General features: G+C 42.8%; 1 protein-coding gene across 1 annotated transcript in view; it reads right to left on the bottom strand.

Annotated features, from left to right (window-relative positions):
* Itih5 (inter-alpha-trypsin inhibitor heavy chain 5) overlaps nucleotides 1-25,598 on the bottom strand; it is a 97,764-nt gene that overhangs the window by 46,354 nt on the left and 25,812 nt on the right. Inside the window, exons 3-5 of the mRNA XM_038333708.1 lie at nucleotides 17,440-17,603; nucleotides 16,282-16,383; nucleotides 12,324-12,574 (exon numbers count right to left, since the gene is read on the bottom strand). Of these exons, the coding sequence (XP_038189636.1) occupies nucleotides 12,324-12,574; nucleotides 16,282-16,383; nucleotides 17,440-17,603 (517 nt within the window). The remainder of the gene's footprint in view (nucleotides 1-12,323; nucleotides 12,575-16,281; nucleotides 16,384-17,439; nucleotides 17,604-25,598) is intronic.

Genomic DNA, 25,598 nt, shown 5'->3' with positions numbered 1-25,598 from the left:
TTATGGACATGTCACACTTGGGATGACCCATGACTGCCACAATGAAAGAATCTACAGGTGATGCTGACAGTCTTGTTGAGGGACAGCGTCAGAGGGTGGAGAATATATTCTCTATTCTTCACTTACATAGAGTTCAAAGTCAAATGCAACTTATCCAGAGGCAAGTGAAGTAGGGCAAGTGCTCCTTTGGGAGGACAGGTGCTAAGTTAGATAGAATACAAAAGAAACTTCAATGGGAAGTATCCTGTTTGATGTACACAATGTAGCAATATGGGTGTACTTAGTGTAACTGTGTGAAAGTGTGTGTGTGTGTGTGTGTGTATAACTCATCAACACTTAGGCATAAGTTTTATGTCCTTTATTCTCTTGTTTTACTTTAAACATGGGAGTAGGAGAGCAGAATGGACTGAACATAACCAGCATTTTGCCAAGTGAACACTTCTCTGTTCTTTTCCTTGGAGTAAATGTGCTTGTGGAGCCTCTTTTATGGGAACTAGGGGGAGGGACCCACAGACGTTACAGCTGGCAGAAATGAGATGGGGCTAAGAGTTACTGGGAAGCACTTGCCGTGCCTTATCAGTTACATCGGGGACCATCAGCTGCCACCCCTCACTTTCCTAGGGTCCAAGCAAAGGCTGAAGAGTCACCTACAGTGCGTCAAGCAGGCCTCAGCCTCAGAAGAGTAGCATTAGCAACGCCTCGGAACCTTCTAGAAATGTCAGTTCTCAGGCCCTTCCCAGAAACTCTCAGTCAGAAACTCTGGAGAGAACTTTAACAAGCCCTGTATGTGACTCTGGTTTCTGACAGTGGAAAATAAGGGACATGCCTTTCACCCAGATCTCATACCATATATGCAGGTCATAGCCATGGCCTTTGCAGTATGTAAGTAATCCTAATATTCTGCAATAATCCAATGTATTATCTTTAAACTACCAGCATGCACCCACTTTTTCTTGCTCCAAATCTCTCTCATAAAAATGTCTTTTGACAAGTTCCCCAACTTAATCCGTTCATAACAAAATGAAAGTCCTGGGAATTTGAAGACTATAACTTCTTTCTTCTGATTTATTTGACTAGGTTCTTTGATACAGACCACGAGAAAGGATGTGTATTATTTTTGTTGCCTGTTGACCTCTGGTGTTCATTCATGATGAAAATTCATGAGTTTCATATAAATGCTTTATTTCACAGGCCCAAAGAGTGGGTGAATTCTGTTTGGCTCTTCACCAAGAAGCCGAATTCTTGAGACTGGCTCCCGCCCACTACGTGCCATACAGTAAAGGTTTTCTACCACTATGGGGAGCAACTCAAAAGCAGTACCTCTTAAAAACTATTGTTGTGCAGGCATGCACAGGTATGCCAGGGCACAGGTGCAGAGGTCAGAGCTCAACTTTCAGGAGTTAGCGCTCTCCTTCCCTCTTTGACTCCAGGGATCAAACTCAGGTTGTCAGGATTGCAGGGCACGCTCTTTCACAGTCTGACCTGAGCCACTTGCCCATATCTCTAGAAAATGACAGTGCTCTGGGCTAGGAAGGTGACACAGCATGAAGGCCCGAATGCCCATCTTCAACACCCATGTAGAAAGATGGGCATGACAATGAGTGTCTGTAATTCCAGTGCTGAGGTGTGGAGATGGGGCTCCTGGGGATCTCTGACCAACCAATCTCGTCAATCAGTGAGTTCCAGGTTCACTGAGGAACGCTATCTTTAAAAAAAAAAAAAAAAAAAAAAAGGTGTACAGCAACAGAGGAGTTGACTTCTGACCTTCACACGCACAAACCTGTGCACAAACGCAGGTGTGCACACCTACATACGCAAACACAAAAGAAAGGGGAAAATAAAATCCTCTGTTCATTAGAGAAAGGGAAATCTGATAATTCTACTAATATAGACTTCCAGCTACTCATGTAAACCCCAAAGCAAAATAATCCTATTTAATACTATTGGCTTTTCCTTGCTCTGAACTAGGGCTCACGCTGCTGGCTGTCACACAGGACTTCATAAGCACAGTGAGCTGAGTTCGCAGGGCCCTTCCCCGTGTTCTAAAGACAACGAATCCTGGAAAGGAAGGCCTTGCAAGCTGACCAGAAGAAGGAAACCGCTGCCACACCTGTCTACTAAGAGGCCTTGTTTGTTTCCCTCCTCTTTGTTTTCTGCCCACTTGGTTAAGGGGAAGGAGTGAAGTTTGGCAGCTGCCACAGTTAAGGGCACTGTATCTTGTCAACTGCCATCAGGAAAATGTACTCGCTGCTCTCCGTGACCAGGGACTCCTCTCAGGCCAGCAGCCTTCCCGTGAGGCTGTCCTCCTGTGTACAGCTTGGACTTCAAAAGCAAGAAACAGTATTGTCTGTGGGAGCCATGCAATGGCAAAGAAAGTCGGTGCTTGTGGTTCCCAGACCCGACGCCACTGGCTCAGTGTTTCAGTTTTACGTCTGGCAAACTGGAGCGCCACCAGCATGCACCATCGCCAGGACAATGTTGATCATGGCTCCCGGTACGTAATAGCTGTCCAGTACATAACCACCCATGTATTCATTAGTTTTCTAGTATAGTGTGAAAAAAATGCCTGATACAGCAACTTAGGGCAGAAAGGCTTCATTTTGACTCAGTACTAGGGTACAGTCCATCACCGGATAGGGTATACAGTCCATCACCGTGGAGGAACCACAGCAGAGGAGGCCAAGTAGCTGGTCACATTGTATCACTTGCTTTCTGCTTTTCTCCTTTTATTTTCTACAACCCCAGCCCACTGGATGGCACTGCCGCCAGCACCCTGCAGGTTTAGCCTTTGGTCCTCAGAGGAAGGACCCTGGAAGCCCCTCACAGACATGCCCAGAGCTGAGTCTTTTGGCGACTCTAAATTCAGTCAAGAGAGTGATGAAGCTTAACCACTACAGACCCTCTCTTTTGGAGTCATTTCCTGTACTCTGCCCATTACAAAAGACATATTAAAAGGAAAAAAAAAACTATTATCTGTTGATGACTGCTAGTCTGCATTTGGAATCTCAGTTTGTTTACCCATGAGAGCTTGATGAAAACAATAATTTGGAAAGGCCTGGTAAGTCCTTATGAACATTACTGATCTGGAATTTAAGAGTGTCTATATAAAGAATAATTTTATAAAGTGCAATGAAGGTAGCTGCTTCTTAGAGAGCCCCCTGAGAGGGTGTGCAGAAGTCTCATATGAATGCATGCATACTCTTTTCAGAAATGAAGATTCATAACTTCTGCTAAAGAAATTCAAGTTTATAAATGCTATTTCATTTTCTCTGTTTGATTCTACCCTTTAGAGACAAACCACACTTTTGGTTGGTATATATAATATATTATATATTGTTTCATATCTAGAGAGAGGTTCAGAGGTTCCGAGGACACAAACTTCCAGTCTTGGCGTTATGCTAAACCACGGATGCTAGTCACAAACAGATATTCTTTTAGACAACCACAAACACTGGGGGAAGGAAGCCAGTTCCTACATAAAGTGTCTAAAGGTGAAAATACATAGGGGCCAAAGAACCATGCTCAAGGACACCGGCTGGAAGCTACAGCCCCAAGAGCTGATGAGCTGAGGGATTTCCTGGATTCTGTTTCCTGTGGGTTTTGGGTTTGGCTACTGTCAACCCCGAAGCTGCCAATACCTGGGCCCTCTACAAAAGGATTTCCAAACAAACACTGCCTGCTCATTTCCCCTGAAAAGAGGCTAAATGGCCTAGGTTTGGTTATAAAAATTCATCAGCTGAGACACTCAGTTAATTTCCAGGCAGTCAAAAATACCGTGACTTACTGGGCAGCTACAATTTCATGGTTCCAGTAAAGACAAAAGTCACGCAGATCAGCTGAGTATTGTAATAAAATTAAAGCAGAGGCAATGAGAAGAAACTGGTTACTTTTTACAAATCTCTCATTGAACAGAGTTTTCTTATTGGAAAGGATTCTTCTCATTTGTTTGATGTGATGGTTACTATTGATTGTCAGCCTCCCAGGACCTAGAGTCCCCTAGGAGACACACTTCTGGGCCTGTCTGTGAGGCCTCATCGGTAGTGAGCTGTGATATGAGAAGACCCATCCTGAACATGGGAAGCACCATCCAACAAACTGGAGGCTCAGGCTGACTACAAAGGATGAAGAGAGCCGAGATCTGCTTTCTGGTTCCTGACTGCAAATACAATGTGACCATCTGCCTCACCCTCCCATCTCCATGGCTTCCCCACACAGTGAACCCAGCCCCTTGAACGGGAAGCTGGAACAACCCCTTCATCCTACACTGCTGCTTGATTAGTTAGTCTTAGCAATTAGATAAAAGTAACTTACATTGTCGGTGTGGTTTTTTTTTTCTTTTTGGAAAAAAACATTATATAAGCACAATAGCATCATATACATAGCATAGAAGAATAATGAAAATTTACATTTTAGAACTCAAGAGGTCTTTTTTATAGTTAAGTGGTGTTTGCCCAGATTTCTTAACAAGTTCGCATTCTTCGCTACTTCTTTAAGTTTCTTTCTCCCTTAAATAATATATTGCAGACTCTCGGTTTTCCATAATCGAATGTGAAGAAAGCTCATTCATGTTGACCATTTAACATGAGGGAGATTGCCATATCCATAGGTGGTTTCCATGAGACAGCTGAAGACACTGATTGTGGAACTATGTAGGCAGACACAGCAGAGGCCGGCCTGACTCTAGCCACAGCTGTGACTAATGGCATCCACCTCACACACTAGAAGAATCAAGAAAACAAAGAACCAAAAAGTGAAGTCCTACAGGAAGAACAGGCTGTTCCCACTCCCTACCTAAAGAGAGAACGCCAGGCTTTGGTGACACACTCATCTCTTAGCATGCTGTCCACAGATGGCCCCAACCGAACTCCAGTCAGAACAAGGAAGGTGACATGGGCTTCCATGCCAGGATGAAGAAGGAAAACAAAGCTCACTCTGGAGCCAAATGATTCACACCTGAGTCACCACTGAGCTAAACAACACCGAAACGCTTCGCATAACAATTGCTTGCTTTCCTGGCAAAAGTTCAGAGATCTCACCAAAGCCTAATCGGGCTATGCCCTTCAGCTGCTGAAAGGCAGCCGGATCCGAGGAAGAACATAGAACTGGGGGTTTTGTGGTGAGTCACAATACTGTCCTTTAGTAACGGACACTTGCCGGATTTAGAAAATCAAAATACAGGATGTCCGCTTCTACTTGAGTTTTGGACAAATCGCTAATAGCTTTCAGTATGTCCAGAGTGTTGTACGGCATCTGTGGCTTCCCCACAAATAAAATGTAAGTAGGCATCAAGATTTCACCCAGCAGTCCTAGCAAAGAGAGATTTAATTTAGAATTTTTTTTGAACCAATTTCTTCTAGAACCAAAATGGGTAATTAATATGTCTGCCCTCTAATCCCTCCATGATAACAAAAGGAGAGATAGGCCCAAGACCTGGCAAAACTAAAACAGTAAACTGTTGAAAACTTAATGGCTCTTTAATACAAAGCTCTTTCTTTCTTAATTCATTGAACAAAACTTCATGGGCATCCATTCCATGCCAGGCACTACCGCAGAGGACTGAAAATATACTCTCAAGAGCCCTGACAACCAAAGATAAAGTCAGTTGTAAAGGCAATAAAGAAAAACATTTATAAAAGTTGAGGGATAGATTTGATTCAACCCTCCTGAACACATGGCACTGTGTTGGTCTCAGGTCAAAGAGCATAGACCTTGCAGCACAGTGAATCTCTGCATCTCAGATAGATGTGTCAATAACTTCTACTTCCAGAGCAAAGGGGAGTGAAGCTGTCATTTAGTGATTCTCTTCTTTCTAGTTAAGCTACTCCGTCTCCAGGGTTATTGAAGTCAAGAGAGTATAGGAAGTTTTGAGGGGGAGGGATTGAGACAACTAAACACAGGCTCATCTCAGATCTTTTGCTTCTCTGTCTCTAGTGCCTATGATGTTGAGTCAAAGCTGGGATAGCAAAAGGCAACTTCTATAGGTTATGTAAGCAATTCTGAGTTGACCTGATTCCAATAGTAAAAACCTTACTGGTAAGAAGGCGAACAGCAGCCAGGCGGTGGTGGCGCACGCTTTTAATCCCAGCATTTGGGAGGCAGAGGCAGGCGGATCTCTGCGAGTTCGAGGCCAGCCTGGTCTACAAGAGATAGTTCCAGGACAGGCTCTAAAGCTACAGTGAAACCCTGTCTCAAAAAACAAAACAAAACAAAACAAAAAAAAAAAACAAACAAACAAAAAGAAGGCGAACAGCAGATACTTTTTAAAAGCTCTAGAGGCAGGTTGGGGAAACAAGGGATTCAGCAGGATGGGGGAGTGAGAGATGGAAGGGATATTATGAGAGCAGAATATGCATTCACGAAATTGCGAACACACAGGGTTGTTTTTTTTTTTTTTTAAAGATCTAAAGTCAAGATTATTGTGAGGGTTTCATGACATCCCAAAACAATGCTGCTTCATTTAAAAGCTGCTTCTTTTGGTCAAAATCCTGACCTAGTTGATGTTCCTAAATTCTGCTGGGAAGCCCAAAGTCGTGACTCCAAGCCTTTGCTTGAGAACGACAGTATAGTTATGAAGACATCTGCCTGATATCTAGAGGACAGAGAGATGAGTGGGTGCCTGGGGTTAGGGTGGTGACCGGGTGACTGCATATAGATATTAGATATCTGGGGAGTGCTACAAGTGTTCTAAAATTAGTTTGTGGTGATGGTTGTGCAACTATGCAAACACTAAAATGCAATGAATTTCATCCTTAAGGTAAGAAATTTTTATAGTATGAAATTAAACCACAATTAAATAAGATGGACATAGCAGTGCATGCCGGTAAACTCAACAGTACGGAGGTTGATTTAGGAGGATCCTTTGGTTCCTAAGTGAGATCTATCTCAAGGAAACAAAACAGAAAAAGGAAAAATTGGCTGGGGTAGAACCCTGCTAAGAGTAGTAGGTTAGGTGCTATGAGCCGAAGAGAAGGCTGATTATGAGATGAACGTGTTAGCATGCTGTGTCAGTTACTTCTCTCATTTCTTTTTTTTTTAATTTTTTTAACATTTATTTATTTATTTATTATGTATACAATGTTCTGTCTGTATGCCTGCAGGCCAGAAGAGGGCACCAGACCTCATTACAGATGGTTGTGAGCCACCATGTGGTTGCTGGGAATTGAACTCAGGACCTTTGGAAGAGCAGGCAATGCTCTTAACCGCTGAGCCATCTCTCCAGCCCTACTTCTCTCACTTCTGTAACAAAATACGTCACTAAAGCGACTCAGGAGAAGAAGGTTGACTTTATCTCACAGTTTGAGAGTACAATCCATCACGGCTGCGGAGTCAGGAGAATGAAGTGGTTGGTCACTGTGGTGGATGCAGAATGGCCCCCACCGGCTTCTGTATTTCAATACTTGGACTATTTGGGAAGGATTCGAAGGTTAGCCTCATTGGAAGAGCTGTACCATTAGGGGTGCCTTTGAGGTAGCTTCTCTTTCCTGCCTCTAATTTGTGGATTGGGATGTGAGCTCTTAGTTCCTGCTCCAGCACTCTCCCGGCCTGTCTGTGGTCATGCTCTCGCTAAGATGCTCATGGACTCTAACCCTCTGGAACCATGAACCCCAATAAATATTTTCTTTTATAAGTGTGTCTCTTCACAACAATAAAAAAGTAATCGTCCAGATTCAGGAAGCAGAGGGAGATGAATGCTCATGCTCAGACTTTCTCCTTTTCATTCAGTCTAGGGCCCCAGCCCACGGGAGAGTACTGCCACGTTCAGAGTGGATCTTCCCCACTCTGTTCAACTTTTCCTGGGAACATCCTCATAGATAAAGACAGAGGTTGCTTCCAAAGTGATCCTCAAGCCAGTCGAGTTGAATACTGTGATGACTCGCCACACAGAGAGAATGGAATAGAGACCCCTGAACCCACACACATTTGAAATATATGCCTCAGTGCACACCTGGAAGAGCATTCATCCCAGCTAGCTATGTCCCAGGAAAGGCTTCGTTTCAAATGCTGACATGTGCTGCATAATTAATACTGAGGCACGTAACAGACCATGTGCCTATGTGACAGTGGCTCTGTAAATGCTGTGACAAAGCTGAGGGACTCCTGCCACTTAGGGACACTGTGGTCTGCGATCATTCTAAAAGTGCAGTATACTTCATGACCCACGCTTACAAACCCATCCATCTGCCACCCCCTCACACACACCACACACCCCATGACCAGCTGCACAAAAGTAGAACATAGACAATTATGCATGTTGTTCGAGTAGGTGTGGTCTTGTGGAAGAAGTGTGTCATTGTGGAGGCATGCTTTGAGGTCTTGTATATGCTCAAGCTGCACCCAATGAGACAGTCTATTTCCTGCACATCAACAGGTAGCAGCTTTTTCTCCAGCACCATGTCTACCTACATACCACCATGTCCCCCTAAGATGATAATGGACTAAACCTCTAACACTGTAAGTCACCATCTCAAATATTTTCCTTTATAAGAGTTGCTGTGGTTAAGGTGTCTACTCACAGCAATAGAAACTCTAAGACCATAACCCCAATAAAATGAGTGATTTCTTAATCACTCATTGACTCACCAAGTTGGACCTTGGTGGTATCCATACTTTGGTCTGCTGTGGGTCTCCTATCTAGGGTGAGTAGACGTGTGTGTTGAAATACCCCGGGGGACAAAAGTTTTTCAGACAACATCTGTAAGGCTTGCTTCTTTATAAAGAAAACAAGCATGAAAAGATATGGACTAACGAGGTTGTTATAAAAACTGAATGAGACTACACCATAGGCAACACTCTAACAAAATGATGCTTAGGCCAGATGCATCCTTCAAGACCAATACAAGCAAAAATCATACTATTCATTGAAATAAGCCAGACTCAGCAAGATTAATCTACGTGGCATTTCTTACATGCAAAATCTAGATTTAAAATCATACATGTTTGCATGTGTGTTTATGCGTATAAGATATGGAACTGGAGAGGGAACCCTGAGAAAGAAGAAAGAGATGCTGACATAGCCAGAAACTACAGAGAGTAATGGAATATTTGTGGGGGGGAAGGAGAGAGGGAGACTAGCCTGACGGATGAAAGGGAGAGAGGGGTGTGAGGAGAGGGGAGGAAGGAACAAAAAAGAAGGAAGTCTAATGACACATGTGCACGAAGATGCCATGATGAGACACACGGCTTTGTGTTCTGATCTAAAAATAAATAAATCATTTTTTAAAAAGATGAAATGGAGCCATAGGTCAGAGACTCATTTAGACAAATTGCAAACATCTGATTTCTTAATCACAGATAGAACTGTCTGAAAAATGAACACCCAGCCTTGGGCCAGGCTCTCTCCGTTCCAGCTCACGTTCTGGGGCAAGCCTGACTCTAGTGTGATCTCTACCCTAGATTTATTTTGGAAACACACAAGGGTGTCCAGACAAAACCACAACATCCTGTGTTCCTTGCTGCTGGGGTCACCATTCTCAGAACAACAACAGCTGAGCTGGAAAGACCAACGGGGAATGTTAGTGAGCAAGTCTGCCCCCTGCGTGGGGCTAAAGGACACCCCAGTGAAATCTCCAGGTTCCGGAAGACAGAGATCTGCTTTGATACAAGGAGTTGGGGGGAAATCTTAAAAATAAACAGGCCTGAAGAGATCAATGGTCAAGAAACAATTCTTGGAGATACTAAGAAGCTCCAACTATAAACAATAAGCAACCGACAGTCATAACTCATACCCTGCCCAAAATACACATGAACAGAGGCACGCAGCACATATTCAGCTCTGTAGAGTCATGGGGGTTCTGAAAATCAGGCAAGCATACATTTCAGTTGCCTTCAGTTCATCCTGAGGTTATATTTACTAACCCTGTATATTCATGGAAGGCGCACTACACAGGCATTTCACTGCTACGAGACTCCACCGCCACTGGAAGCTTCTTCCACTGAATAATAATTCTTCAAACAGCAAAAGCTAGAAAAAGTTCCCTCTAAAGTTCCTATTAGTGAGGCAGTAGTTTCGAAAGCATTCTCCACTTTTTAAAGTATTTGCTTTTGAAGATGCCGTATTAGTGCTAAGCACTGTTTAAAAGGCATTAGATTAGATCCTGCAAAGAGACAAAGGTTGATGGAAGACAGATAGACCTCTGAAGGCACTTAATATGTTTTAAGATGTCTAGAGGGAAAACATAACTGTAAGGAACATAATAATGATAATAATAAGACAGTAATTATTACGCTCTTACTCTGGGTCAAGAGGCTTCTGTATGGTGTGTTTCAGGTCACCCTGAGACAGCCTCTGCCCCTGCTGCAGTTGCGGGATCTGTTTCACTCAGTTGCAGTGATTTCCTGATTTCCTTCCAGTTTATACCAATAACTGAACCAAAATCCGTGAGCCGTGTAACCACTACCCACAGGGCATGCGGATGAAGGCTCGGATTTCCTGCCATTTCCGAATGTCAGACTCCTTGACAACAGTTTGGCTTTCACAGTCGGATGGGGCTCCCAAGGGTCAAGTGTAGCTTTTGTTTTAAGATGTGCCTGTTCTGGACTCTGCTAGCAGCCTCGGGCTCTTAACTCAGAGTCTGCCCTTTCACCTGTTCACGTCTCATTGGCTGTTCCCCTGTTCCCAAGGTCACAGATACATGAAACTTTGTACTCCATCCTGGTGTGATGTTTGAATACGGTTATCTTATTACTTGATTGGATTTGACATTCAGCCGTACTTGTGTGTCAAGCATAGAGACAGACACAAGTAAGTGCTTCATACAAATTATTATTTGGAATTCATGATGATTTCTGAATGGCAGAATGAGTGGGTCTCTGTTTCTTGTGCCTTTTTATGAACTCTTCCTTCTGCATGTTTGTTTCATCCAGTTTTAATGTGTCAGTTTTTGTTTTGTCTTATATTATATTTTACTATTGTCCCATAGAAGCCTGTTTGTTTCCTAATGAGAAACAAAAAGGGAATGGATCTGGATGGGATAAGAAGGTGGGATGAAGCTGGGAGGCGAAGCGGGGAGAAATCCATAATCAGGATATATTATGTGGGAAAAATTATTTTCAATAAAAGACAAATATATAATACATATGAAAGCATCTACAGTAATAGGCTTCAGTTTTTAAAATATATATCACCTTAAATCTTTCATAATTACTTCAGTAAGTTGAATGCTATATTTAAAAAAATCAGAATTTAAGAAAAGCCTGAATTTAGAGTTCCTACTATGTTAAAAAAAAAAAAAACGGCTGTTTAATATCTCCTAGAGATCAGGACACATTATTTTCAGTACTGCGATTGAGTCTTGGACTTCACTCGGCCTCGTAAAGTCTGGCTCTCTGAGCTCTAGCTTAGCTGCCCTCTGACTTTTCGCTTTGAAAGTTTTACTGTGCTGTCCAGTCTAGCCTTGATCTTACTCTGCAGCTCAGGCCAAACTTTCAAATCTCCTCCTTCAGCCTCCCGGGCACCTGGGATTATAGGTGAGTGCCGCTGATAATATAACAACGTTAAATATTTCAGAGAAGATTGTTGGGGCTAGGAGAACAGGTCAATGGCAGGGCTCTTGACTAACATTTTCAAAACCTTAGCTTCCAGCCCACTCACCATAAAAAAAAAAAAGATGAATTGTTATAGAACATAGCCATAACCCTATGCCCTTAATATGAAATGATCGGTCTATGGAACTCTCTAGTCTCCTGCTCTGTCTGACATGTTTAATGTCATCATGTATGTTCTGTCCGACATATCTGATATCACCATGCATGCTGATGTGCTGATGTGGTTTGTCTTTTCCCCATCGCATCATGAGTCACTTTGATCCTTGCTCATTACTAATTGCTCCTAGATCGTTAAATATTTAGACTGATAAGATGTTTTGTCTGTTAAATACTATCAGCTTTCTGGGTGTAACATCCTCAATATTTTAGAAATTTTACCTACAACCAGCTCCTCAGAGGGGGTAACACTGTCAAAATACTTAAACATTTATTCATTTCTTGACAGACGATGGGTCTTTAAAAAAATATACACCTTTAATCTCAGCACTAGGGAGGCAGTGGCAGGCAAATCTCTGTGAGTTTGAGACCAGCCTGGTCTACAGAGCGAGCTCCAGGACAGGCTCCAAAGCTACACAGAGAAACCCTGTCTCAAAAACAAACAAACAAAAAACAAACCAAAAAAGAATTATGCAAACCCTTGTCTTTGTTGACTTCCTTCCAATTCCCATAAACATGCAACCTTTGGGGAAGGGGCACGATTTCTTTTACAGAGTTTGGGAAATCCCAGTCCCAGCTGTGAATGTCCCCATAAAACCTGAGCACCATCAGGCAGGACTTACCTTCTGCCGTCCCACTGCCCTTCTTCCTGCTGTTCTGAAGAGGCAGCACCTCCAAGGCCGAGATGCCCGACCTCTCCAGAACATTCACCTCCACAGTCAGCCTCCCCACCAGCTGCTGGGGGCGCACGCTGATGGAATGCTCGTATTTCCCCAGCCTCCTCTGCAGAAGTTCCTCATAACTGAGGAGGAAAGCGGCTTTGTCCTTGCTGGGAATCACTAAGGAAGCTCTGAACATGTCAGCACCCTTCTCCCTGTTAGGAAGTAAAAATGGATCATAAATAAGCTGAGGGGATAGAAAGGCTGTTTCCCTCCTCCAGATACCTGGCATACTTGCCAAAGAGACTCTTAGGCCGAGCCCTATGAGAGCCCTAAGAAAAGAAAAGGGAGAGTCATGGGTGTTCTTCAAGGGTGGAATGTTTGTCCAGCGAGCAGGAAGGCCTAGATCTAATCCAAGTATCATTAAAAAATTTTTTAAAAAGAAAAAAATAAATTTTAATTTTGGAAGAAGTATAGACCTATACTAGAAAAAGGCCACTGTCATGGTTTGATCCGAAGAGCCTGTCCCCCATAGGCTTCTGTGTTGGTCACTTGGTCACCAATCAATGACACTGTTTTGGGGAGTTGTGGAACCTTTGAGTTTAGCTAGAGGAAGTAGGTTATCAAGGAAAGATCGCTGAAAGATAATAGCCCAGCTCAGTTTGTGGTTAACTTTCTCTGATGATGCCACGCGGGGCGCCCCTCCACAAACTCCTACTTCCCAGACAGTGGCTCCCACTGTGTGTCTTCCCTATTGTGATGGATATGACCCTCTGAAACCAGGAGCCAAATAAATCCTTCCTCTCCTTAGCTGCTTCCATCAGATCTGTTTGCCTCCTACCAAGGGCCAAGGAATACTGAGTAGGAGAGAATTCGAATCTGGCCGCCTCCCTTAACTCTCCCTGAGACAGACCCAGTGGGATGCTATAAAGAGTACAGTTCAGAGGTGAATTGTTGGAACAGTGAGCTTGGACAAGATGTGGACGGGGTTCTCACTGTTACAGGTGTGGCCAAGAAAATGGAGACATCTTACATAATTGTGAAGTCCATAATACATCACAGTTTTGCACCTTGGTGATTGTGTTTGTCAGTAAATAAAATAAATGGCCATGGAAGTTATAACAATACTAGCCATGGCAAATGTTTTCAGGACTTGGAGTTCAGGTTGTCTGCATTAAGGTGGCAGAATACCAACAGTGGTTAAGACACTCAAGAACATTCTAAGAAAATGTGTGTGGGGCCGGGCAGTGGTGGCGCACGCCTTTAATCCCAGCACTTGGGAGGCAGAGGCAGGCGGATCTCTGAGTTCAAGGCCAGCCTGGTCTACAAGAGCTAGCTCCAGGACAGGCTCTAGAAACTACAGGGAAACCCTGTCTCGAAAAACCAAAAAAAAAAAAAAAAAAAAAGAAAGAAAAAAAAGAAAATGTGTGTGTTGGGGGAAGAAACCTTTAAACAAGAATTCTACAGCTCAGAACATTCTGGAAGAAGCTGTACAAAGAAGAGACTCAAACTGTCGGGAGAAATCTTAGCAAAACTACAAGCTCTGAATTTGGAAAAAAAAATATATCAGAAAAAGAAATTTTTAAAAAGGGTCCAGCCAGGAGAGACCATTCCAGTTCCCATAGGAAAGGCTTACTGTACTCCCCTCCTGGAACTGGAAAGAGATACAAATACTGAGACAGAAGTTTCACCCCACACTAGGCAGATAAAATGGAAAAGAAATGACGGCAGATCCCGTTAAAGTAAAATGGCAGAACATGTGATAGAGGGAGGTGGTGAAGGAATGGTATTAGATCACCTTCAATCCATCACTAGTAAAACCAGATTTGATTACACAAGACACTGGAAGAGCAACCCAAAGTTCAGAAGGAAGTTGCTTTCATCTTAAGTTCCACTCACAGCCAAAACATTGAGCCAGGTCTCTGAACGTTTGTCCGTCATGCACCATGCTGAGAAAGTTACTTCAGAATATACTTTCAACAAAGATGAGAACCATAAAAGAGGAGGATGATACGGAAAGAAATAACAAAACCATCACACAACAAAAGCGAGATCCCCGAGCAGATGTTTTACAGCCGAGCTGCAAAGCAAAAGCAGTTTGTTGCAGAGACAGGACTTGGCCATGTGTTAGCGGTTTGTGGAACCAGAATTTGCCCTCATCCTTTCATTTGTCTTGTAATTGATGTTGGCCAGGCATCCAGGGTGTGGACTGACTGGATGCCATTGCATCCAGAAACCAGGTTATAACTATTCATTTTGTTATTATTTCAAACAAACTATGTGTCTTCGTAGATGCTAACTGTGACAAAATTAAATCCTATCTCCTAAGAAAAAAAAGAAAAGCAATTAGAAGTTCCAGGAGGACTTATGGTTCAACTAAATTAAACAGTGCCATCATCCTGAGCAATTCGGATAGAGACACCTCGGGACACAGCTGTAGCTCAGCACCACCAGCTTTCAATAACTTGCTGCACCAAGGGAGATGGCATCCAGACGCTTTGTGCAGCCTTCCACCAAACAAAGAGATGGAGCATAGGATTGTGGGAAGAGGGAAGGGGAGAGGGTAGGTAAAAGTTCAGCCAGTAATTGTTTGAACAGGCTCAAAGCAAGCAGGGTGGTGTGAAGCCATCAATGTCACCTTGACTGGAATGCTTCGCCGTTCTGTGTCCTTAAGAACTGTAATGTTAGGATAAATGTGGAGTCGTCTATCCATATCTGAATATCTGGGCTGGCTTTACTTTTCAGAAACAGAGTGAAGCCAAGAATCAGGTCTTTCACACAGAATGAGCTCCTTCGTTCTCACTGATGGCATTTCTGACTACCAAGTCCTGTAACTTTTAAGAACTAGTTTTGCCCAAACAATGTCCCTTTATGAGTGAACAAAATCAGGTTTACAAATATGCAACCTTTTGTCTAGATACTAAAATGGCTTGTCTGTGAAGGGAAAGGAAACCTTCCAAATGGGCTAGTGGGAGAGAAGGATAAAGTCTTTGTGTACTAGATAGTGCCCGTCGATATCAGTCATCATTACAAGGAAATGCTGGGACTGGAAAGACGGCTCACTGGGTAAAGTGCTTGCTGAACAAACACGAGGACCTGAATTCAGACCCCTAGCATGGACAGAAAAGCCAGGTAAGGCTGTGTTCACCTGTAATCCAGGCGTGGGCTTGGGGAGACAGAGGTCTCCTTGAGTGATCACTGGCAAGCCGGTCTAGCCAAAACAGCAAACTTCAGTGAGAAATCCCTTCTCAAAAAACTAGGATATCTGAAGTCTTCCTCTAACCATCACACACTCACATGTGAGTGCCTACACACACACATGCACACACCAGTCACCCATAAAAGTGTGCGCACACACACACTTAAGAGCATAGGTATTTTGTTGGTCTCAAAGAATACAATTATCATTTCAGACCAGAATGTACATGTTAATAATTCTGAGAATAAAAAAATAAATTATATATAACAAACAATGGGTACAATTGAGAAGAGGTAGTGTGAGGGTGGCGAAGAGTATTACCATTTAAGCTGCTGGCCATAGCCTACCATAGTCTACTGATGGAGAAAGAAAATGACATTTTAAAATTTTAGCCTTAAAAATGGTATTGTAACTTTATAGTAGAGTTTGTAGATGATATTTTGTTTTTAATGAAAAAAATCAATTTAAAACCATAGTGTTAGGGAGGAAACCAAGAAGACAACTGTACACAATTTTTTAGAAAGACATATTCTAGAAAGCAGGAGGGAGGCATAGGCACAGTAAACCTCCCTTATTGTAAGTGTTTGTTGCTGCATTTTAATTAGGTATACTGATTATTTTGATTAAAATTAAAAACATTTGGAGAAAGAGAACAGCTAGAAAAGAAGGCACAGGAAGAAACTGTTTGATTGGATGTTAGTTGCTTAATTAATTGGCACTTACTCATTATTCTCTGTGGTTTTGTTTCTTTTTTCTTCTATCCTCTCACGGCTTTTCTTTGCTTTCTCTACAATTTCACTCTGATACACTTTGTCTCCGATAAGCCTAAAACACAAGACATAGCTGTGTGTTACCAGCTCCAAAACGAACTCCAGCACAGCTCTCAGATCCATGACAACCCCAGAAAATGTGGGTATGTGCCTCCTGGGTATGCAGATAGAATGTGTTTCAGACGCAGCACCAGCCTTGAAGCATTCATTCCACTCAAGAGCAATTTTCATCAAGACCAAAGGGCAGCACCCCAACCCAGAGTACCTCCATAATTCTATAGGAGAAAACCCTGAGATCTCAAACTCCCACAGGAGCCCAGCAGTATGCATCTTTCCCAGATCCAAAGTTAAACAGAAAATATCTACCATGATTATAACTCTGTTTCTTGGATCAGAGTAAGAGGAAACATATTTGATCTAATAGCTCTAAGGTTTGATACTATCTCACTGTTCAGGTCTCAATTTAATCATAGCCCTCTCTAATCTACTTCCCTGAGTTCCCATGCCAATGGAGCCCTTCTTGACAGACATGATGGTAATATTTATAATACCAGCCCTCAGGAGGCTGGGGTGTGAGCAATGAGTTCAAAGCTAGCCTGGGCTACACAGTAAGACTTTGTCTCAGAAAACACAAATGAAAGTCCCTCTCAATCCTTATACTGAAGAGTTCACTGCCATCTAAAATGATCTCATTTGCTAATTCATTTGTTTAATTACTGGCTATTTCTCCTTCACTGGAATTTCTGGAGCAGAAGAATGTTCTCCTTTCTTATGCCAATACCCTCACAGAGTGTCTGCCCTAGAATGGACATGAAGAATTGAGAGAAGAAAAGAAAGAGGGGAAGAAGGAAAGTAAAAGATGAAGAATGGAATGAAAGAAAACAGAGGAGGAGAAGAAGGAATAGAGACGAAGAGGGTGAGAAGGAAGGAGGGAAAAGAGGCGAAGGGTGAGAAGGAAGGAGGGAGAGAGAGAGGAAGGAAAGCACGCAGGCAGCCCTTTTGTTCTTAGACCACCTGCAGGACATGAATCCTCACAGTTTGATGAGCTGTGGATCCCAATCTCTCTCAGGTTCACCTTGACCATCTGCAAACAACTGTCTACATCACTTACATGGTGAAGTTGGTGATGAACGCTGCTTCTGGAATCTGCATCTGGAACTCCACATCCTGGTCCTCAGAAGCTCTGTTGAGCATTCTGCAGGAAACTGTGGTGAAGGCATAGCGAGAAATGATGGTCGACTTCACCGAGAACTCCGTCATCAAGGGCTTGGCTTTCTGGGGAAGTTAAAATGCACACTCTTCTCAGGGATGCGTGAAAATGGATTTAAACACTTGAGGTTAGTAGGCATGAGTCTTTTCCCATATGGGAAATAGTCTTCAAATGAGAACCTTTGGAATATTAGTCCTCTGCCCTTTCTGTATCTTGTCCTTAATTCTCCATTTTAACTTATTTCACTTGTAAAACCAGCTCTTATTGAAAAATCGATTCATGATGTAGAACCAACTGTTCAAAACTAACTTTAGCCAAGCAGTGGTGGCATATACCTTTAATCCCAGCACTTGGGAGGCAGAGGTGGGCGGATCTCTGAGTTTGAGGCCGGCCTGGTCTACAAGAACAAGTTCCAGGACAGTCAGAGAAACCCTGTTTTGAAAACAAAAACAAAAGGCAACCAAACAAAAAAAATTGATAAGAGGACACAATTTCCAATGTAACAAAAAAGTCATGTTGCTTAAATAGCTCAATAAGTCATTGAAATTTTAAAAGTATGTAGCATCCATAATTTGTGCTACAAACTTTTAGATGACAATACAGGACCACTTAGCTGACCACAGCTTCAGAGTGTGCCAACCGGCGTGCTCAGATTTTCAAGCTTATTTTTATATTCACTCAAAGAAAACTGTAGCCACAGGCTTCCCCACCTGGATTACAGCTACCTAATTATAAATGAGTTATAGAAATTAGTACCAAACTCGAAAGATTATCTAGATTTAGAACCTAGAAAAGAAGAAAACCTAAGTTTGTGATAGTTGCATTTACCACAAAAGCTTCTTTCAAAAAATATTTTTATGTGTATACATGTGCTGGCATGCATGACATCATACATGTGGAGGTCAGAGGTAACTTATAAAAGTTGGTTCTTTCCTTCCACCATGTGGGTCTCAGGGTTTGAGCTCATATCAGCGGGCTTGGAGGCAAGCCCCTTCATCGGCTGAGCAAACTTCTTGCAAGGGCAGTAGCTGCGGTGTAAATTTAAGAACTCAATAAAACTGTTCCTCGCTTTGTTTTTGTTTTTCGTAGCTACATCTGGTGACAGCTGGCAGTAGAAGTCTCCCAAGAAAGGAAACCTTTATGAGGAAATGCACTACTAACCTTGATTCCCTCACCCTTACTCCAGGAACTGGCTGAGCAACTGACAGGATTATGTGTTGATTGTATGCCCCTCCCCTTCCAGTCCGGCTGGAAGGCTTAACCGCCCGCCCACATGATGATATTCAGCTGGATTTGGGTGGCTTTGACAACAGAAAGTCCAAGACCAGCGTTTTGTCAGGGCTCAGTGTTGGGGCTCCCATCCCAGTTTGCAAAGAGCCAGGTTCAGATGTGTGTATGCATGTGTGGCATTTTCAGTGTGTGTGTGTGTGTGTGTGTACATGCGTGTGCATACATGTGCGCGTGTAAAGAGAGAGAAAACAGTACAATGAGAGAGAGCAAGAGAGAGAGCAATGAGAGAGATACAGAGAGTTCTAATACCTCTTCTTACAAGGACATAAATCCTCTATCCTCACCATCTTATATAACTGTTTTTATCTGTCAAGACCACCCAAAGTGCCGGGCGGTGGTGGCGCACGCCTTTAATCCCAGCACTCGGGAGGCAGAGGCAGGCGGATCTCTGTGAGTTCGAGGCCAGCCTGGTCTACAAGAGCTAGTTCCAGGCCAGGCTCTAAAAAAGCTGCAGAGAAACCCTGTCTCGAAAAACCAAAAAAAAAAGAAAAAAGAAAAAAAAAAAAAGAAAAGACCACCCAAAGTGTGGTATTTTATTATGAATATTCAAGTAGACAATCAGTCACCCCGTTTGGTCTTTGAAGAGATGTCGGAAGCATCTCATTCTCACTCCATAGACTGAGACAGCCAATCACAAGCAGCGATGATCCCATTGGTGATCACCTCCCAGACACAGAAACAGGACTTGCTTCTGCCCACTAGTATCTGGACATTCAAACCTCTCCCGCTCAGTTTCTTTACAAACCTAGAGACATTTCCCAAACACACATCAAGATGTAACAAGTCCATGTCAAACATATTGGTCCCTGATAGAGAAGGTGGGTAGAACCCTGTTTCTAAGGAGCTCTTTCATGGGCTTCTATTACTCAAAATCAGCAGAACAAGAAAAAAAAAATGTATTTAAGAAGTGGGCATGCATAACGCATTGTGAATACAAAGGGAATGTATACCCACAGGAAGACACGCAACAAGATCCAAGTCAAACATGTGAGCAGGAACAGGAAACTTAGGTGTGCTTCACACAAGGGTGTCAGTAATACTCATCTTTTTGTCAGTTGATAACAGGAATAAAAAGACTTCCAGACCTTATAGCTCTTGGTGGGGGGAAGCTGACAACAAATGGAGGGATGAGAGGGTTACTGTGTCTCTCTGAAACAGGTAAAAGACAAGATTGGCATGAAGCTTTGTTAAGTAATCATTAAGTGTGTTGGGGGAGGTGAAGCATACTTGAAATAATTTTTACTTAAAGAAGAAAAGAGATTCCACAGTTTGGTCCAAGGAGGAGTTATTTTTAAATCTGTGGGTGTCTTCTTACAACCTAACCTGGGAGCTGGGTTTAGGAGGACCACATGTTAAAGCTGAAGGTTGGCAGAGATGGGGAGGGGGCAGAGAAGGAGGGGGTAGAGAGACGGGTGTGTGTGTGCTTGTATTTCAGCATGTTACATCGACAAGGCAAAGCAGTGTACAGAAGCATGTGTATATTAGATTGTCGCTTATATAAAAAGTGTGTCCTCATGCTCCTGAGTGTGTGCAGAGAAAACTGACGATCTAGTGGGAGATAACTGAGTGGCTAGAGGGGACAGAACAAGGGCTTGGCTACTCCATGCTCTTTGCTAACTGAACAATGTGATTATACTCACTCGAAAACAAATAAAATTTGAATTTTTGTAATTACAGCATAAAACAATTCATCAAAAAGACTTTTGCAGAATCCTATTGGAATTTCATTATATTTATTATTTGAGGAAAATTAATATTTATATGATATTTATTTCAATTTGTTCAGAGTCAGTTTTGTCAATAAAAAGAATGTACTCCATACTAGGGGAAAAAAAGAGTGAATGCCTTTTGAAAAGTTTCTGCACCCCAAAAAACCTCTCCACTGATGCAGTAATCCAAATCAGACCAAATCAAACCGAATTTTAAAAAGCCCGGGTTTAATGGATGCCAACGCTCCCTGGTGGCCTTCCAACCCCCAAAGAGGAGATGGGGAGGAAGACTGGAAAACCATGTGCTTGTTCTCTGGGGTACAATTTAAATACCCTGTGGGAGTGGTCTTGAGCATCTCTGGGGAGGGCGTCATCATTTGATGGGCTTTCTTAGAGGTGGAGTCTGGACTGAGGCAACTCCCAGGAGGTAGGGGGGGCTTGAGATGGAACTTCCACCCAAACACTCCAGACTCTTTGGATATATGGATGCCAAGGTCTGGCGTGAAACCTTAACCCAAACACCTTTAATCCCAGCATTTGGGAGGCAGAGGCAGGCGGATCTCTGAGTTCCAGGCCAGCCTGGTCTGCAGAGTGAGTTCCAGGACAGCCAGGGCTACACAGAGAAACTTTGTCTCGAAAACCCTAGGGAGAAAAAAATGGTTCCCAAAGTATTGTCCTCTCACCATCAATGTCGCTAAAAACATATCAGGAAGACAAAGTCTCCACCTCACTCCAACCCCACAGATCCAGGAGTTTGGAGCTGTCCATCATAACAAGCTGCCCAAAGGGTGAGCGCTTAGGTTCTAGTAACTTAGAGTATCTGCCTTCATCTGTGAACTGAGATGGCTTGAATAAGCCACTCAAATCACCTCCACTTCTGAGATTCGTGAAGCCCACGGTAAGCTAAAAATAAAAGATGCTAAAAATTGGGGTTCAAAAAAATCACACCCCAATTTAGAAACAACTGCATTGCACAACACTCTTTTATGACCATCTGGTATCTCTGCGCAGAGGTGATTTGGATTCGAGAGAGATTCCAGATGTAGTTTAACAAAATGCTTCTGTCAAATGATTTTATTAAAAAATCTTTAGTACGTTTTATAAAAACAAGAATTAGGCCCGAGAGAGAGATGGCAAGAATGGTGGTCTCAGCAGCATGACATCCTGCCAGGGGTATGAAAGTTAAAAATCTGTATCCCATCATCTTTCAAAGCAAAAACCCTAACATGAAGCGTGAACCGAGATGAAGTGTTCCCTTTGATCTGTTACGCCTGGGAGCGGGTTTTCTTACTAAATTAAACATGATTAACTATATTCTTTTTCTCTCCAAATCTGAAGGCATGTAAGAAACTGTTCACAGCTGTGCTCTGGGGAATTCATGAAAAGATGCTACTACACACAGTTCTGCGCTGACTCCCACAAATGCGCTGGGAAGAAAAGAAAAATTGTGGAAACCAAAGAACAAGTACTGGGAGCTAATATTTTTTTTTTTAAATTGCTTTACTTAAAATCGAAACTGTATCACAAAAAAGCTTTCAAGATGGGGACTCAGAGTGCTTAGCACTCTTCGGAGGACACAGGCTCAGCTCTTAACACCCATCTCACCCATCAGTCCTTTGTACTGTGAACCCCATGGGAACCTGACACCTCCGGCTTCCACAAGCACTCATCTGCATAGACACATACACATAATTAAAAAGAAACAGTTTTTTTTTTTTTTTTAATGATCAAGTCTCAGGGCTGGAAACATAGTTTAGCCATTAAGAGCACGGCCTGCTCTTCCAAAAAGCCCAGGTTTGGTTCTCAGCACCCTCATGCAGCTCACAGCCATATGTAACTCCAGTCCCAGGAGATCCAACACCCTTTTCTTCCTACCTCAGGCACCAGGCATGTGCATGTGCACAGACATGCATGCATGGATGCATGTATGTCTATACCAAAATAATTGCATTTTTATCAAGTATCAATTTTTATCGAGTCTGGTGTACGTGGTTAAAACTTCATATTACACCAAATGCAAGGCTCCCCCTCCCAGCCTGGATTCACAGCTCCGCTCTCCAGATGTAATACTTAACAGTTTGGGGGCTACCCTTCCACAAATGGGTACAGTACTCATGTACTTAATTGTTGTATTTTGCTTTTTTTTTCTAGTGCTGTAGTATCTTTATCTCATCTTTATCTGTAAATTCCAATTATCTTGTGCAAAGAACAAACCTGTCTAGAGCTTGGTAGCTTAACAACTGTGTCTCTTCACGTGCGTTTTGTAGACCAACAGTTCAGACAAACATGAGAGGGGTCTGGCTCCTTCACAGCCCAATGGAGAATGGAACTAGAACTAATGCAGAACTGGCTGCAGTCTTCCTGTTTTGTGCTGACCCAACAGCATCCCAGGGTGGCCTTTGACATGCGCAAGTCTAGGTTAATCACAGCCTCATCTGCGCCTGTGGTAGCTAGAGACTTCACTATCCCTGTGATAGTTTCCCCAGCAGTGAGATGGAAGGTACCTTCTGCTGTGTGCTCTAGCTTCCAAAATAGATTAGCTAGCTGGGCCTGGTCGAATTACTTGCAATGGGGAGGCAAGAGAGTGGCAATTTCAAGGCCTGCCTGGGCTTCCTTGAGCCCCAAGCCATCTGAGACAACTAAGTGAAATACCATCTTAAAATTAAAAAGTGTAAAGAATACGATATGGCTCAGTGAGAAAACCTTGCCTAGCACATGGGAGGCTACAGGCTTGAACTCTAGAAACAAAAAACACATAGTATCATTATTAGCTTATTCAGTTGACAAAAGCATCCTCAGTTTCCATGGCAAAGAGCACATGTACCACCTCAGTGGGAGGAATGGTGAGTCAAAGTGCCGGCATCGTTGGAAAATGCTACTGAACAAAACCATCTACCTGTTCTTGATAGTTGCAGAGCATCACATGCTATGAGTGCACTGCATCTTAACCAGCCCGCTCAGTACCATCCAAGTACCATCCATCAAGCCTGTGTGTTTAATTTCATTGTGTTTCAAACTCCCTTCAGATCCCTCCGCCCTGTGGTTCATTTACAGGGATGGGCAATCTGTGGTAGGTAGACCACCCACTCCTGTAAATGAATGCTTATTGGAATACAGCCACAAACCCATTCATTTATGTAAGATCTAAGGATGCTCTGGAGCTAATATTATAGAGTAGAGAAGAGCTTACGTTGCTGTAACAGAGAATCTAAAAATTTACTGTCTGCTCTCATACAGTTTGCTAGTCCAGCGTCCAACATCAAAACAGTTTAACCTGACTAAAGGTGTCAGCCAAACACCTTTACTGATCAATGTGTTTTAGGAGGAGGTCTCCAATTATTTGACTCATAATATTTTAAAATGGTCAAGTTCAGAAGATATTTAACAGTTGAGAAATTTTCACACAAAAATCCACAACTAACAAAATGTGAAGCATCTCTGCCTGGCATTTGTATATAGCACTGTAGTCGGCCAGCAGTGATGGAGGCTGTCTCTCTCAATCTAGCTTCTAGTTCACATACACATTCTAGTTCACTGCAGGCATTATCAGTCTGAGATTGTAATTGTATTCCAGTTGTATTTCACGCATTTCCGTCCTGCATGTCTCTAGATTTAAAAAAAAAACAACTGCCATCTATTCCCCCCATATTTAGAGGAGCATTGTCCTAACACAGTAGAAATACTGTGTAACAAAGTAGAAGCATTCCTAGGTCCATCAACAGATGAACTGGTAAACAAAATGGGGAATATGATACAATGGAATCTATGCACCCTGAAAAAGAAAGCCCATCCTGTCACACCCTCCATAAGAGCAATGCTTGAAGCCAGTATGCTAAGTGAATATACTACACACAGAAAGACAAGTACTATATGAAGTCATATAAGCCACCTACAGGGAGTAGCTAACGTGGTCAAAGAAAGGAACTGGGATTTATTAGTGGTATAGCATTTCAATTTAGCCAAGCCTTCTGGAGATGGATGCGATGCTAATTGATACACCTAATGATACTGAACTATAGTCTGAAAAAGGGCTAAGATGGCATCAGTAAACCTATGTTACCACAACAAAAAATAAAAGGGAAATGGAGTTGCTACCAGTCCTGAAGTGCAGGCTGGAGCGGCCCATGAGCCATGATGGTCTCCTTGGCTATTTATGAATTTTCTTCAGGGCAGATGATATAAATGTTAGTACTATAATGGGAAAGACAGATAGAAAAATAAGTGTTATGGGGACAATAAGTGGTTTGTTTTATTGTCCACTGGCTGGTTGTTATATAAACCACTAAAATAACTGGCAAAGACCCATGCTAGGATGTGGATGGACGGAAGCATGGTGCCCCCTCAATGGCATCGTTGGCTTCACTGCAGGACTGATGGTCCTCTGCCAACAAAACCACGTGTTCATAAATCCACTGGAGCAAATAGTAAATTCAGCCTGAGTAGCACTCCAAAACAGTACGCACGTATTCTACCACTAGACAGAAAAGTCAATAAGGGGTCCCACCTTCTGCACTACATCAGTAAAGATGGAAGACCTCCTTCAGCACAAACAATACATGACATTGTATGGAACTACACTTTTACTGCAGACCAGGAATGCCTTTGTTTCTCCTCCCATTGCAAACTGAAGTTACCTCTCCTATCGCATCTGGACCCCAGTGGTGTGCATCATCTACAGAACACTCTGGAAATTGTGTTTGAGAACTCCAGGGCCAGGCCATAACAAATCCCAAAGCTTTGATACAACTGCCCCAGAACATTCCTTTAGAGGTCTGAAGTTAACCAGTGTCCTGCTACAGAGGCTAGACACAGACATCAGAGTTCTCAGACTTGCCTACCATCCAACCATCATTTCCAAGCTCAGCATGGAGGGAAACTGTTTTGAACTCTCTACATCAGCTCATGTATCCTGTCTAAAGTGTAAGATTATTTCTGTCTAAATTCCTGCTCCAACATCAGGCTAGATGGCTACTGCATTAAGCCACTGAATTTTGCATAAATGTTTTTACACACCGGTGGAAGACAGACGCATCTAAGCAACGTCTGTTGCAAAGTATGTGA

The sequence above is a fragment of the Arvicola amphibius genome, chromosome 6, assembly GCF_903992535.2.
Source record: "Arvicola amphibius chromosome 6, mArvAmp1.2, whole genome shotgun sequence".
In the NCBI taxonomy this organism is placed as follows: Eukaryota; Metazoa; Chordata; class Mammalia; order Rodentia; family Cricetidae; genus Arvicola; species Arvicola amphibius.
The sequence above is the reverse complement of the archived record's forward strand: the minus strand, read 5'-3'. Positions and strand labels throughout refer to the sequence as shown.